This window comes from Arvicanthis niloticus, chromosome 1 (genome assembly GCF_011762505.2).
Source record: "Arvicanthis niloticus isolate mArvNil1 chromosome 1, mArvNil1.pat.X, whole genome shotgun sequence".
Taxonomy (NCBI): Eukaryota; Metazoa; Chordata; class Mammalia; order Rodentia; family Muridae; genus Arvicanthis; species Arvicanthis niloticus.
The window spans coordinates 11,540,144-11,554,598 of NC_047658.1; the positions used below are offsets into that span (position 1 = coordinate 11,540,144).

A 14,455-nucleotide genomic window follows, 5' to 3' on the forward strand; every position below is an offset into this window, starting at 1 on the left:
GGTGTCCAGAGTTAGGGTAATCCCTGTCTTAAAGGATCAACCCCGTCCCCAACATAGTCTATCTGTCTTGTCTGTCTGTTCTTAGAGTCCATGACACGCTGGGGCCAGAAGCTGTGTTTCGTGGTTTACCCCCAGGGCTCCCTGGAGGAGGAGGAAAATGGCCCCATGGGCCAGCCCTCCCCATTGCCCATCACGGACAAGCCCTTGAAGACACAATGAGACCTTATAGAGACTGGAACAGCTGATTCTGTTTACATGTTGTTTATTGAGAAGGGGTTTGTGTTTTGTTTTGTTTTCAAAAATTTTTTCTGCAAAAGAGAGAGAGAGAGAGAGAGAGAGAGAGAGAGAGAGAGAGAGAGAGAGAGAGACCTGACCCTTAGAGGCCTATTGTAAGGGACCGGCCACTGGGGTCAGGCTTCCTGCCTTAGCAATGCCCTGCTAGCTTCTCCAGAAAAGCCTGTAAATAAACAGGGCTGGTTGTTGCTGTGTGTAAGGGGAGTCCATGGAGACATGCCTCAGCGCGGTACATGGGCTGCTAGCTGGGAAGGGACTATGGAGGAGGTTTTCCGTCCTAGTGGGCTTTGCTGGTTGAACCTGAGGCTGGCTCCATGGGCCCATAGGAGACAGTGGCTGAGTTCACATCACCCTGAACTCAGCCATCCAGGAGAACCCAGAAATCCCCAGCTGGGACTACTGTCCTTCCCATAAATCACCAGAGTAAATGCTACTACTTCTGATAACACAGTTCTGGCTTCAGGTGAGGAAACTGAGTCTCTGAGGCAGGACAGGATGGTTGTTTCCATTGCCAGCCAGTACCTTGGCTTCTGTCTCCAGAGAAGGCATAGAATGGCCTCTCTCGTGGTCATCCTAGCTCATACTTTTAGCCTTACCACGATACTTAGGGACTGACCCAGTCTAGCCAGGGCCATGCTGCCGCCACAGGCATAAGGCTGGGGCAGAAGCCACTAGCCCATCTTCCCCAGGGGCCCTGTGGGGAAGGGTGGATACAGCACTCACCATAAATGAGGTCCAACCCTTCCCCATGGACTTTTCAGGTCTCAACTATAGCTCCTGGCATAGTTCTGGGGATGAGCAGCTGGTGCCACTGTAGGGTGAATGAACTGGGAAGCCATAGAAAATATTCCAGAAAACCTGGTTCTGGCTCTCCTGCTTTTCCGGAAATGAATCCCCAGATTAGTGGGCAGAAAGCAAGTTGCCTTGAGACTCCAAGGCTATGCTTGTGCTGATCTCAAAGGTGGTCTCGTCACTCTACCCTCTTTCCCAGGCCAGTCACTGAAGCCTCTGCCAGCAATGCCCTTCAGAGCAATAGGATTGCAGAGGTAGCCCACTGACTGAGTGCCCAGGCTCTTCACTGGGGCTGCTAGGTGGGTCTCTGTAAGAAAGAATGCAGAGGCAGGGTAGAAATGACTGTGTATTCCCTGGTTCCAAAGCGGGGCTGTGGCAGTCACCAGCGTGTCCAATGGGTCAGCAGACCAGCAGGGCCTCATCATCACTAGCCTCCAATATTGGGGAGCAGGTTGGTGGAGGACTCCTGCAGACCCCCAGTGGCTCTGCTGAATGGGGATCTTGGGTACCACTGGCAGTGGGAGTCTGGGGGTGGGGGTCTTGTGCCAAGCAGGACTCTGAAGGCATGTCCACAGGGCCTGGGCTGTCTTCCAGAGGGTCCACACAGGTCTTTCTCTCCTTGTCGTCTGGCCTGTACTCTGGGTCTCCCAGGTTCAAGGGTTGGGGTGGTACTGAAGGCCCCACTTCTGGTGCATGGCCAGAGCCACTAGAAGGCCCATCTCCAGCCTCCCTGGGGCTGCCTGTGTCTGTATTGGGCGCTGGGGGATCTGGGACAGGCCCTGGTGCTGCCTGGAGGAGCCCATCACCCAGCACGGTCTGTGAGGTACGTGAGGCGGTCAGCAGTGGGATCTGGCCTCGAGGTGCCCGTGGCCGGTGGAAGAGCCTGTTCCAGAGGCGGCCCAGTCTGCGACGAGATGGCCCCCTGCGGGAGGCATGCCGACGCATCTGTCTTCGCATGGCTGTGCGAAGGTTCTGTAGCACTGAAGCCTGAGGGTGGGGGAGCAGCTAAGGTAGGGACCAGGCCATCCACGAACTACCGAACAACCTTCAGCATAACACCCTTCCAGGCCAGGGACTAATCTGTGCTTCCTCTACTTGACTGTATTCCCTCCCCTGCTCCAAACACCCTAGCTCTAGCATGCCCCCTAGGCCTCCTGATCTTAGGGGCTCTCTGAGGTCCAGCAGGAAAGAAACCTGGGCCTTATGGGGCCCCCTACTCATGCTTATGGAGGCTCACCTGGGATGCACTGTAGACAGGAAAATCCTCAACCGGTGGGATGAGGCCCTGTGCGATGAGCTGACCATAGGATGGGGGGGCCTCGCGTCGCACAAACTCTGCCTCTAAGCGTGTCATTTGGGTCTCAAAGGCCCTGAAAGCAACGGGCAGAAGGCAAGCATGACAGGATAACATAAGAGCAGGCTCTGGGGACCCCACCCCTCCATCCGGACCCCTGCATGCACACACAGAAACAGTCCTTCTGTAACGGGATGACCCAACCCATAGCCTGGAATGTAGTGAGATTTTCTCCGGGGAAACGGAAGAACTGGGGCTCCAGGCCACCACGGGGTGCCCACCTGTACTCCTGCGTGCGCAGGGAGTAGAGTTTGAAGGCACAGCCTAGGGCAATAACAAGCAGCAGTCCGCATACTAGGCTGCCAATGAGGGCGGCGGTGATGACCTTGCGGGGCACGGCAGCCAGGCAGCCATGCTCATCGCTGCCATCTTGGCAGTCCTCCTGACCGTCACAGCGCCATGTCTCAAAGATGCACAGGTTCGTACCACAGTGGAAGGTGCCTGGCTGGCAGGAAAAGCAATTCTTCTCATCGGCGCCATCGGGACAGCTTTTCTGGTTGTTGCAACGATCGGCGGGTGCATAGCACAGGCCGCTACCACCCTCACAGGGATACTGGTCCGGAGGGCATGCTGGACAGCCCTGCTCATCCCGGCCGCTTGCACAATGCCACCAGCCATCACACCGCTGTGGCTCTGAGAAGCAGCCCTGTTCCCCTGTGCTGTCGTCATCTCCCTCACTGCTGCTCCCACACGGCTGCTCCCAAGGGAGGCAGTAGCCCTTCACCTGGTATGTGGCATTGAAGCCGTGACCAGCACTGCGCGCACGAGCATGGTAGGCCACAGTGAGGCGGCCCTGCGCTGCTTCCAGGCTCACAGGCCGGTGGTTGCTGCGGTAGGAAAGCGTTTGCAGCAGACGGTCCCCACGCTCGCCCAGGCCTTCATACACCTGGACATAGTCATCATAACCCAGCCGGAGCTCCAGCTGCAGCAGCACACGCCTTGGGTCCTGCGTATCCACCAGCCATGTGCAGTGAAGGTCCGAAGGCCCGCGGGCGGCGCCAAACAGGTCTGGGGAGGCGAAGGAACCGTAGAAGCTGCCCAGCCGCCGGCCACATGCTAGGTCGGGGCAGCCAGCCTCATCAGAGCCGTCACCGCAGTCCTGTGTGCCGTCGCAGCGCCGCTCCACCGGCAGGCAGCGTGTGGAGCGGGCTCCGCTGCATGGGAAGGTGCCCCCGGGGCACAGGCTGCCTGGTGGCTCCGAGGCAGGCGCTGAACAGTTACCCTCATCTGAGCCATCTCCACATTCATCCACCATGTTGCACTGCCAAGGACCAGGCAGGCATTTGCCGTTGTCACAGCGGAACTCATCTGTCTGGCAGGATGCCTGGCCCAGCTTTCCTGGAGACAAAGAGTGAGGCAGGGTGAGCCTCTTTCCAGCACTGGGTCTAAAGCAGGAGCAGGCAAATGGGTTCAATCCCAGCTGGGCCTCTGTACAGAGAGGCAGAGCCACCTATGGGGCAGAGGCTCACGGCTGAAAGGCTAGGTTCAATATCTCAGTTAAGTTTGGGCTGAGGGCAGATTCGTCCAACCAAGTGGGATCAATGAGGCACCACTAAACATCAACCCCACACCCATCCTAGGATTAGCAGGGCTGGTAAAGAGGGCCCTTGCAGAAAATTGGGGCTAGTGGAAGACCTTGCTGGCATCACCTCGGATATAGGAGAGGCGGAAGCCCTGGGCCTGGCCAGAGCTGGAGGCGTCTGAATGGAAGAAGATCCAGACATGGTCGCGGGCAGAGATGAAGGCTGGTGGGATGGCTGAACCGCAGAGGCGGAAGGCCTCCTGTCGAGGAGGAGCTGCTGGGCCCAGCAGGAGCCAGTCGAGGGAACACTGGTGAGATTCCTCTACATCGAAGTTTCGGAAACTGTGGGCAGAGAAGACCACAGGGATGGGCAGGCGGACAGGATCCTCATGGCCCAGGACTGGCCAACAGCAGTCAAGCTGGAGCTCTGTTCCATCTAGCAGCCCCCTTCCCCCCAACTCCCAAACTGCGTGGCCCTGTCCCCTCCCCAGGGTCCAAAGACAGCTCCATGAGGAGTCATGGCATCCATCAGTTTAAACAGCTCCCTTCCCCACTAGCACGCATATAGCATCCCCAGTTCAAAACTGAGCGCAGAGTCAGCAGCCCTCTAGCAGTTTCCCCCAAAGGGCGGTGACCAAAGACTCAGACCCCGCTCATCCTGAGTCAACTCGATAGCACCAACTCCCAGGATTGGGCCCTGAAGGAAGGGCTCTGCCCGTGAGGTGACTTGATGCTGCAGCTTGGTGACCACAAGTTGCCCAGGTGAAACATTGGTTCCCAGAGCTGAGCAAAAGAAGCAATAGCAACCAGAACAGGCCCATCCCATCCCTGTCCTTCAGATCTACAGAGTCATTAGGCCTGGAGGTGAGGCGGGCTTCTAGATTTCAGCATTTAGAAGTATGACAGACAAAACCGATAGTGATCCCCTAGCCAAATGTCCCCTTGACCACCTAGGTCAGGGTTTCTAGCTCCTCGGTGACAGCACCTCATCCTGTTTCCCTCTGCCTGTACCTACAGCTCCCTTCTCAACAGACCACCTGAGGTCCTTACAGAAACCCGGACCTAGACTCCATGCTACCGTAGCCTCAAGCCACTCCTGCAGGGTAGAGGACAGAAACCTTTGCTACCTCAAGCAGCCAGACTTCTTCTACCAGCCCCCAAGGCTCTCTTTCGGGGACCAAAAGGGACAGAATCAATAGAGGAAAAACCCAGCTCAGAGCACCCGACCAAGGAAGTGCTCAATTAAACGGTCATATGCTCACATGCACACACACATGCTTACAGCTCACACACGGCCATACAGGTCTCTCAGATGCCTGTTCTTAAGTGTGTCTACACACCTAGACATGTACGTAGCCTGTCACACACAGTACACATCACATTTGTCCACACCCATGTGTGTGCTGCCCTCCACACCTGCCAGACATACATACATGTGCAGTCCCACAGATGTTCTTCTTACCTGATGGTGATCATGTCACCACGGTCACCTTGAATGTACCAGCTGCAGTTGGTGCCTGGAGGGTAGTTGAGGGGCCAGGCTGGGCTGTAGATAACCCCTCGCCGTTCAGTGTGCTGTTCCAACTTCCCACTGCAGGCAGCTGATGGGAGAGAAGGCTGAGAAATGTCCACCCACCTTTGGGTAGGAGACAGGTTTCATGCGGGTGCCCCTGCTCATGGCTTGAACACAAGTTTCCACTAAGTCCAGTCAGTCCAGTCCAAGCATCATGGAAGCTGTGTGTGGGTGGGGTTCAAGGAGGAACCCCTCAGACTTAAAGCAGTGTAACCCTATTCGTGTGGTATACTGTGTGTCCAGACCGTGTCCTGCCCCCATCTCACTAGGGGTAAGAGCAAGACACCTTTCATTCACCTTGGCAGCCCACATGCAAGGTGAGGTCTCAAGATCTCAGCTTAGTGGATGTCTTGCACGTAGGCCTTTGATACATAGGCCTGCACAGGCCACTTAATTAGGGTTCCCACATGCCCATGTGGGACGCACCCCAGGGATGCTGGAGAGATGGATATGTGAAGAGCACATGCTGCTCTTGCAGAGGACCCAGGTTCAATTCTCAGCACCAGCACGGCTGCTCACAACCATCTGTATAGCTCCAGTTCCAGGGGATCCGTTCCCCCTTCTGATCTCCATGGGCCTCTGCACCCACATGGTGCAACATAAAATTAAATAAATAAGTATTTTAAAATGACAGAGCCCCAGGAAAAAGAAAGGCTTTTTTTGTTGTTTTTTTTTGAGAGGCTTTATCACCTGTTTTACCTATATATATTTACTGAACATCTACTATGCACCAAGCAAACATAACAGACATAAATAAGTAAGACGGAAAATCTTCCCTGTGGATCTCACAGGCTGGGCATGAAAGCACACAGAATTTATACAGAATCCCTGGTGAAATGAAGGGAGGTGGCAATTTCCAGACATGGCTGCAAGTGTAGTCTGGCTCTCATTTCACCTTGAATGAAATTGAGATTTGGGACCTGGAGAGATGGCTCAGTATTTAAGAGCACTTGCTTCTCTTCAGGAGGACCAGTGTTTGGTTCCCAGCACCCACAGTGGGCAACTCATAACTACCTGTAACTCCAGGTCCAGGGGACCTAATGTCCTCTTCTGACCTCCTGCACACATGTGTACAACCCCTCCTCCTCCAGACATATATACACACATAAGTAAAAATAAATCTTTTCCTTTATTTAAAATTGGGATTTTATCTAAATATATATGAAAAAAAAATTGGAGGTAGATGCCCTAACCAGATTAAAAAATGGAGGCCCAGACAGGATAAATGATTTCCAGGTCACAGCTAGCAAGTGGCAGGGGCAGGATCCACCTTCAGCCTCTTACTGCAGGTCCTGAGTTCACAAGCATTTGTAGGGTGTCAACTCTATAAATCTATGATGTATGTCACATCAGGGATGAAGATAAAGCATCATTAGCCATTATGAGTGAGAGACCCTACACCTGCTCTGTTGTATGGGTTCTCCCACAGCCAGGCAAGACACCCTTGCACTTGGCTACATCCCTGCCACGACCCTCAAACATTTCCCTTATCCAACCTGTCACAAAAGTTAGGCCCACTTTACAGATGGAAGAGCAAGGCTTGGGAAGCAAAGAGTGACTCTTTTCTCCAAGTCTGCGTCCTCATCCTCCCCCTACAAATGTCTGTCATGTTGCCTCTGAAACTGCATTCTCTTACTCTGTGTCCTGAGTCTAGGACACAGCTGCAGGAGGACCTCGCTCCAACCCTGTGCATCCCAATCTCTTAGGAAGAAGAAATGTTTGCCTGTCTTACGAAACTTCCTCACATCTCCTGTATCCTCGCTTCCCTTGTACCCAAGATCCCTCCCATGGAAGGATCTATCCCCTTCACCCCGTTTCAGCTTCAGTTCTGTGGGTCCCCTTCATAGGGAAGCCCACACACGAGGTCACCAGTGGAGCTCCTAACCTTTGCCCCTCCTTTCCTCCTTAGCCTCTATCACCCTCTTGTTCCAGAAATTGCTTAATGACAAGTCCCCATAGGAGGGCAGGCTTGGATGCTCTGCTCTGACACCCAGGGGCCAGCACAAGGCCTGACATACATTGGATGCCCAGCATGGACTACTGATGGTCAGTCTAGCACCTTCTGAGCTTCCTAAGGGAGTGTGATCACTCTGCCATCCATGACCATGGGGGTTTGGCTATCTATCCATTCCACTCACAAGAGCATCAAAGATTTAAGTCGGAAATGAATCTTTAAACAAGTGGCACACACCTGTAATGCTAGCACTCGAGAGGCTAAGGCAGGAGGATTCTGAGTTTCAGGACAGCCTGGTGCTACATAGTAAGTTCTAAGGCTAGCATGAGCTATTTGAGACATTGAGGAAGAAAAGATAAGAAAGGAAGAAAGAAAGAAAGAAAGAAAGAAAGAAAGAAAGAAAGAAAGAAAGAAAGAAAGAGAGAGAGAAAGAGAGGAAGGAAGGAAGGAAGGAAGGAAGGAAGGAAGGAAAGAAGGAAGGAAGGAAGGAAGGAAGGAAGGGAAAGAAAGTGAAGGGATAGATGATAGGTCAATAGATAGATAGATAGATAGATAGATAGATAGATAGATCATATATAGATAAAGGAAAGAGGGACTAGGGGAGAGATGGGAAGGAGAAGGAAAAGGGGAAGGGCAAACAAAGGGAGGGGAGGCAGGCTACCTTTGTCCCTAAAGTGGGGGCGGCTATCCTCAGAATTTCATCCTTTATAGCATCAAGAATCCCAGCTCAGTAAGGTACGAGCCAGTTCCTTTGCTCCGGATGTTCACATGTGGCCCTAGGATGCAGCCTCTCCAATCTCAGGTGCTTTACCAAGGAAACAAGAGCCAAAGCTAGCAGAGCAAGGTCTCAAGAGAATGTGCAGGGTTCCCCCAGCCTGGGCCTGACTCCTGTTGGCAGAGAAAGCCACTAACTAGGGACTCTTGTAGAGACATATGCATGCACCTGAAGTGACCTGGAGAATTTCTCCTTCTTGAAGTGCCGGGTGGGTGGTTCTTGGGTAGGCAGTTCTTGGGTAGGCAGAGCCTAGTGAGATTGGGGGTGTCTCTTCCTTGTACAGAATTGATCAAGGTTCTAAATCAACATCTTGCTGTCTTCCTCCTCAGCCAGACACCCGTCCCTGTATACTGCATCTGGCCATTTATTCAGGGTTTAGGTGGCCTGTCTTTCTAGATGACTGGACCACTGCCAGCCTACCACAACCTTTCTACAAACCCTCTTTTCTATAGCCCTCACAGTGTCACAAGTACTGGACCATGATTCTACAGCCACTACCTGGGTCTTATATCAAGATGAAGAACGGTCTGCTCTGGAAGCTGGGAGCTCCATAAAGGGCTCTTATCTAAATACCAGTTGGCAATAAGCTTGGAGATGTGTCTAGCTTGCCCAACAAACCCTAAAACCCAGGTCTCTATGACAGCAGCTTCATCACCACCCTGGGCCCCAGACTTAATCTGCCATGGCCATATGTAGCCTTGTAGAAGGATATATCTTATCCATCTGTAAAACAGTCAGTGCATGTTGCTTGCTATGGTTGAAAAATTTTAGCAAGTGAGTCTTGAGGCAGACAGTCATGTAATGGAACAGACCAGTGGGGCAGAGGAGTCTACAGGAATGTCTTGTGGAAAGTGAGGATTTGACAGGATATATAAAGGTTGATGGTCAGAGCAGAGACAGCAGGACTGTGTTTGGGGGATGCTGGTATTGGAGAGAGCCCTGAGGGTGTTGGGGTGTCAGGGAGGTCCCTCTGAGCTGTAGGTGGAGGCCAGCCTTTGCTCTAACAGATTGTCTGAGCTCTCAGTGGCAAAGTAGGAAAGGGATGGGCGGCAGTTTTATAGGCAGTGTCATTAGTTGTAGATCCAAAGCACTGTCAAATCCTCCTGAGAGGACAGGGGCAAGGCCTGATGCAGCACAATTTGTAGATCTGATTTCCAGGGGCTATCAGTAACCTGGACAACCCGCCATAGTAACCTTACAACAGGAAGCCAGGCTCCCCTCATCTCCAGGCGTGTGGCCAAGTGCCTAACTAAGGAGAAGACAGTGTGAACTTTACCCTAGGATCACAGAGGGAAGCAGGGGGTAGTGCAGGACTCAGGAGGTAGTCTTTTGACCTAGGAAATACCTGACACAGAAAGAGCAAGGGATAGGCTGAGGTACCAAAATCTATCTGGTATGGGCTGAGAAAGGGTTGGGAGATGGTAGGAAGACACCAAAAGAATTTGGAAATGCTGTCACGGGGCCCATGCTGGGAGGGGTCAGCTAGGCCAGGGAGAAGCTGGTCAGCAATGCTGAGGGGTCAGAGGTGGATTTCAGGGAGAAGAGGGCCCACCCTGCCACTTGTCATTGCCAGGCAAGCTGTGCTTTTAGCTCTCCAAATCAAGGGTGCCATGCACAGGAATCAATGTGTGACCAACCACCTCTGGAGGTGAGTAAGGAATGTGCAGGGCCTTAAGTCTTGCCCCTCAAGCATCACTTCTGCAAACCTGGGAACACATCTGGAATGCCCTGCCACCTACCAGTAGTGGAAGGACTGGTCTCTGGTTCATATAAGATACCAACCTCCTTTCACCCCATTCCCCCCATCCTCACACCCCTGATTCCCCAAACTGTACCCTGGCCACAGACACCTGACCCAGTCAGTGCTTTCCTGGAACCAGGATGTGAAACTGGGCTGTCCTTTGTGGTCAGTACATCAGGCAGGGCTGGGCTGGTCAGTGCTGACTACAGCAGGGCCCTGGGCCAGCCTGGGTCAGCAGAGGAGGCCCAGCTGCAGAAAAACACAGAGCTGGGGTACAGAGAAAGTTATGGGGGACAGAAGCCCAGTCTTCTAGCTGGGTAAAGCAATTGGCTCCCACGAGTGTCTCCCCCACACCTCTGCCTGCCCTCCCCCACACTCCTTGTCATTACCGGACAGATCTACCCACCTTGAGTCCCAGTGGGTTCAGTGGCAGCCTGAAACCCGAAACCCCACGTAGCTCCTGCTTTGCCTGTGGCACAAGAGACAACAAACAAGTTCCAGGTCCCCAGACTTGAGGTCACACATCCTTGCTGACCACACACACCCTGAAGCACCTTAATGTGTTCTTACCAGTTACTCAGACTTTGGTACCCTTGGCTTACTTTTGAGACAGGGAGCCCAGGCTGGTGTGGAACTTGCAATCCTCCTGTCTCAGCCTCCCCAGTAATAGGGTTACAAACATGCAACATCACATCTTGCACTAAAACATCATTTTAGGGTTTGCTGGAGATGGCCATATATTGACTAAATGAGCAAGAAATGGTGAGGTTTACTTCGTATTTTAGTGTTAGCACAGGCTACCTCAGTTGTCTATCTCACAATAGCAGACCTAATCGTTCTCCAAAGAATGGCAGCCCCTCCTCAATCGAGGATAAGTATCTATGGCTGCTCTTCCCTCTCTGGACACCAGAGCTCAAAGATGGCATCAGATGGCTAGCCAGCATTGACAGGCAAGAGGCCAACACAGGGCTCCACACTGCTTTTTCACACCCTGTGTCAACCTCTCTGCTGCAGGGTGGCTTACCTGAAACAAAGCTTTCACATGCAGAGCAGGAGATCCAAGACTATGTCCTTATTCCCATCCCCCTGACCCTCACACACAAGCCAATACTCTCTCTGCCTTGAAGCACCTCAGGGTTAGATACTAGCCTGCCAGAGCCTGCCCTAGAATTTGCCTCCAGAATTACTCTAACTGGCCATTCAAAGCTGCCCACGATGTTTGCCTGATTGCTTTGCCTCTCTCCTGGAAATTTCAGTGAAAGCTGGGGCTTCTGCCTTCCCCTCATCCTAAGTCAGCCTGGCCAAACCCACTAAGACTTAAATCCAGGCTAGGGAAGTGCTCCACCACTGAGCCACACCCCCAGCCCCTTACTGGAAGATTTTAGGCAAGAGCTCTACCACTGAGCCACACCCCCAGCCCCTTACTGGGGGATTCTAGGCAGTGCTCTACCACTAATCCATGCATGCCCCAGGCCCTCACTTGGAGATTCTAGGCAGGTGCTCCATGACTGAACTATATCCCCAGCCCTTTTAAAAAATGTTTTAGATAGAGTCTTACAAACTTAGCCAGGCTTTCCTTGAACTTGTTCTGTAACTTAGGTAGGCCATAATGTCAACTTTTCTGCCTTAGTCTTTTGAGTGGCTGGAATTACAAGCCTGTGCCATCAAACCAATCTTAACAGTCTGATTTTTTTTTCCTTAATGTTACTGACCTCTGTGGCACCGTTAATATTCCCTCTATGTATTATTTTAATACATGAGCATCCAGTATCCCTAAGGAACCCCTTAGTCCACAAGAGACACAGTCTATCAGCTGTACAGGGCTTTTGCCAGTTCGCAGTGGTACCAAGCCTCAGATTCCTTCTGAGTATCTTGGGGCCAGGTTTGAGGTAGTCTGGCATTTCACCTATCTTACCAAAAATCAATGTCACTAAATTTAAACTCGCTCAAGACCAACAGCTCCTTTGTGGTGCTGTGAAAACACACTGGTAAAGGTTTCCCAACTTTGGCCATGGGGGTTACATACATCCTCAGAGGTTGCTAACCCAGGGCAGGTAGGAGAAAGGCTTACTCACCTAAGGCGGGAACTGCACTGCTGAGCCTCCCGGTGAGAAAGAGATTCACTGTGGAAGACACAAAGAGGTGTCAGTAGGGAACAATAGCTCTTGGAATTCAGGGTCCCTGTCTGGGCTAGGAGTGTACATGGGACAATACAGCTGAAATTAAGGCACCCCCTCTTTATCTTACTTGGCATGGCCCAAGTCACTGCCAGAGACTCTCCTTCCCACTGCTGTTCCTTCTGGGACAGGCAAAGGCGAGGAACTCAGAGGGTCTCAGGACAGAGACAGCAGTGTGCTAGCTTGACTGTGTTATCCTGTGTCATGATGACACCCGTGACACAGAATTCAGTGGTTCTTCTCAGGCTTGAGGCTCCCCTTCACATAAGCTCGGTCCTAAGAGCTCTGCCTTCTAAGTAGCCTCCTACCACCTTGATGGACTTCCTACTTTGATGGGCATTTGGGGTGACAATACTATCATCTTCCCTGCACCCCACTGTCCTAAAGGCAGCGCCCTCCTGATACCATCACAGTAAGCATCCACCTCAACAGGAATGTTCTTTGCTTCAGCTGGCTCTAGGCTGAGACAGAGTCTAGGCCAAGTGAGAAGAAATCTAACTTCCTGGGGACCAGGATAGCCTGTTTGAGACATTTATCTCAGGAGCAGTGATTCTACATTTGATGAAGAAACAGGGGCATTCACCCCATCTGCATCCCAAGGGCATTCTGGCTCTGTTAGACCCAGATGCAGACATCTCCTGAGCAAGGAAGCCCTCACTTCTACCCTGCTCACTTGGGAAACACAGCAGCCAGTACCCAGACACTATGACCACTGGCAGCGAGTGAAGCAGGAACGCTGGGCATATACGCCACTGCTTAGATTAGCTCACATAGCCTGCGCAGTAGTCCTGTCCCGGACACTCACCCTTCTCTATTCCTGGGGACCAGATGAGAGTTAGAGTTTAAAATGAAAGGGCTCCCCCACAGCCCTCACAACTTGTCATCTCAGTGGTTTTAAGGGAGCCTGTCACGTCCCTGGGCCCTCAACAGTGATATCATAGGGTGTCCCCTAATGACCCAGCTCTTCTAAGGGCCTCCCTCCTTCATCAAGGTAAATAAAGAGCCATGTGGGTTGGGGATTTAACTCCTTCCTTCCCCCCTCCTGCAATGGGCTCTGGGAAAGTGGGCAGAAAATATTCCTGGTCAGGGAAGGAGCCTTCTAACCCAGGTTCCAGTCCTGGTAGGTTCTTGGTCCTTCCCGGAACAGACTCCCACCCCTCATCAGGGATGAACCGACCTATGACCATCTGGGTCTGGGAAGACACAATGGGAAAATGAGTTCTCACATCTGCCTCCCCCCCTCCTCCAGCCCCCATGCTGAGTCCCCATCTTTTGGCTAGCTCTCAGGCCTGCCCAGGACTCCAGGCAGGAAACGCTTCCTTCTTCGGGGAGCAGTAGTCCAGGCCTTTGTCCATAGCTCTGGAAGCCAGAGCACAGCTCAAACAGGCCGGGTTGTAAGCGTCAGGAAGACCCCAGCCTCCCCCCAGGAACCCAAGGCCAGTGTTCTCGTCCCCCAGCTCCGGGCCCCCGGGCTCTGCTGTTGTGGGAGGCTCCCTCCTCCGAAAACCAAGGCTGCCTGGGTGCGGAAGCCATCGCAGTGCGGGCTCCAAGCCCTCCCACCCCGTCCGGCCCGGCCCCTCGCGGCCCACTCACCCAGGCAGACGACTGCGAGCGGCGCCCTGGCGCCCGGCGCCCCCTCCGGCCCCGCGGCCGCGCGCTTCTCCATGCCGGGGCGGGCCGCGCGCGGACGCCTGCTGCCCTGCGGCCGGGACTCCGCCTGGGGCTAGGGCTGGCGCGGCGGCTGCGGCCCGGGTGCGGGCGGCGGCTGCGGCGGCGTCTTTGTGCGGCGGCGGTGCAGGCCCGCAACGCGCGGGGCCACATCGGCCGCGGCGTCACGGGCCCCGCGGGGGCTCAGCGGCGGTCGCCAGGGAAGACCCGAGCCCGCCGCTGTCCCCGAGCCCCGGCCGGCGCGCCCAGCCCGGCCTGCGCACCCAGACCTCCGGCGCGCCCATGCCCTGGCGCGCCCTGCCCGTCGGTCCCCGGGCCGCCCGCGCTGCGCCGCCCGGTGCCTACGAAGGTGCGTCGGTCGGTCCGTCAGTCCTCCCGGCCGGCCCCTCGCCTAAGCCCGGAGCCGGGAGGCCGCGCCGCGCCAGCCACGTGACGCGCCCGCCGAGCCGCAGTGGCGCTGACAGGGCGGGCGGAGGCGGCTGGGGCGGGCGGGGAGGGGGGCGCACGCCCCGCCTCGGGGTGCTGGACAGCTCCACGCACGCGGCTCCCGCCGGGTCCCGCTAGCTAGGAACCTTGGCCCTGCGATTAGGGTTGGCAATGCGCCT

At 54.1% G+C, this 14,455-nt stretch overlaps 2 protein-coding genes across 4 annotated transcripts in view; one reads left to right on the forward strand and one right to left on the reverse strand.

The window, feature by feature from the left end:
- Positions 1 to 271, forward strand: part of Slc7a10 (solute carrier family 7 member 10) — a 14,837-nt gene extending 14,566 nt beyond the window's left edge. For both annotated transcript variants that reach the window (XM_034497846.2, XM_034497855.2), the window contains one exon: positions 86 to 271. In XM_034497846.2, coding sequence (XP_034353737.1) covers positions 86 to 219 — 134 coding nt within the window. In that variant the 3' untranslated portion in view covers positions 220 to 271. The remainder of the gene's footprint in view (positions 1 to 85) is intronic.
- On the reverse strand, positions 246 to 13,934 carry Lrp3 (LDL receptor related protein 3). 2 transcript variants are annotated; one of them, XM_034497821.2, is made up of 8 exons: positions 13,776 to 13,934; positions 12,081 to 12,128; positions 10,412 to 10,474; positions 5,425 to 5,563; positions 4,090 to 4,304; positions 2,662 to 3,778; positions 2,324 to 2,456; positions 246 to 2,073 (listed from the first exon to the last, which is right to left on the reverse strand). In XM_034497821.2, exons 1-8 carry the CDS (start codon positions 13,846 to 13,848, stop codon positions 1,486 to 1,488), a joined length of 2,376 nt encoding a protein of 791 aa, XP_034353712.1. In that variant the 5' UTR covers positions 13,849 to 13,934; the 3' UTR covers positions 246 to 1,485. The 2 variants fall into 2 exon arrangements, with proteins under 2 accessions (XP_034353712.1, XP_034353723.1); XM_034497832.2 differs by lacking the exon at positions 10,412 to 10,474 and having other exon boundaries at positions 1,417 to 2,073.
- Between the last annotated feature and the right edge of the window lie 521 nt (positions 13,935 to 14,455).

Bases quoted from the DNA above. Each gene is read 5' to 3' on its own strand.
- Lrp3 (XM_034497821.2), bottom strand. From the start codon at position 13,848: ATGGAGAAGCGCGCGGCCGCGGGGCCGGAGGGGGCGCCGGGCGCCAGG. The intron at 5,564-10,411 runs GTGGGTAGATCT...CTCTCCCATCAG, and splicing joins TGAACCCACTGGGACTCAAG to CTGCCTGCAGTGGGAAGTTG. The intron at 2,074-2,323 runs GTGAGCCTCCAT...CCCCACCCTCAG, and splicing joins CTGTCTACAGTGCATCCCAG to GCTTCAGTGCTACAGAACCT.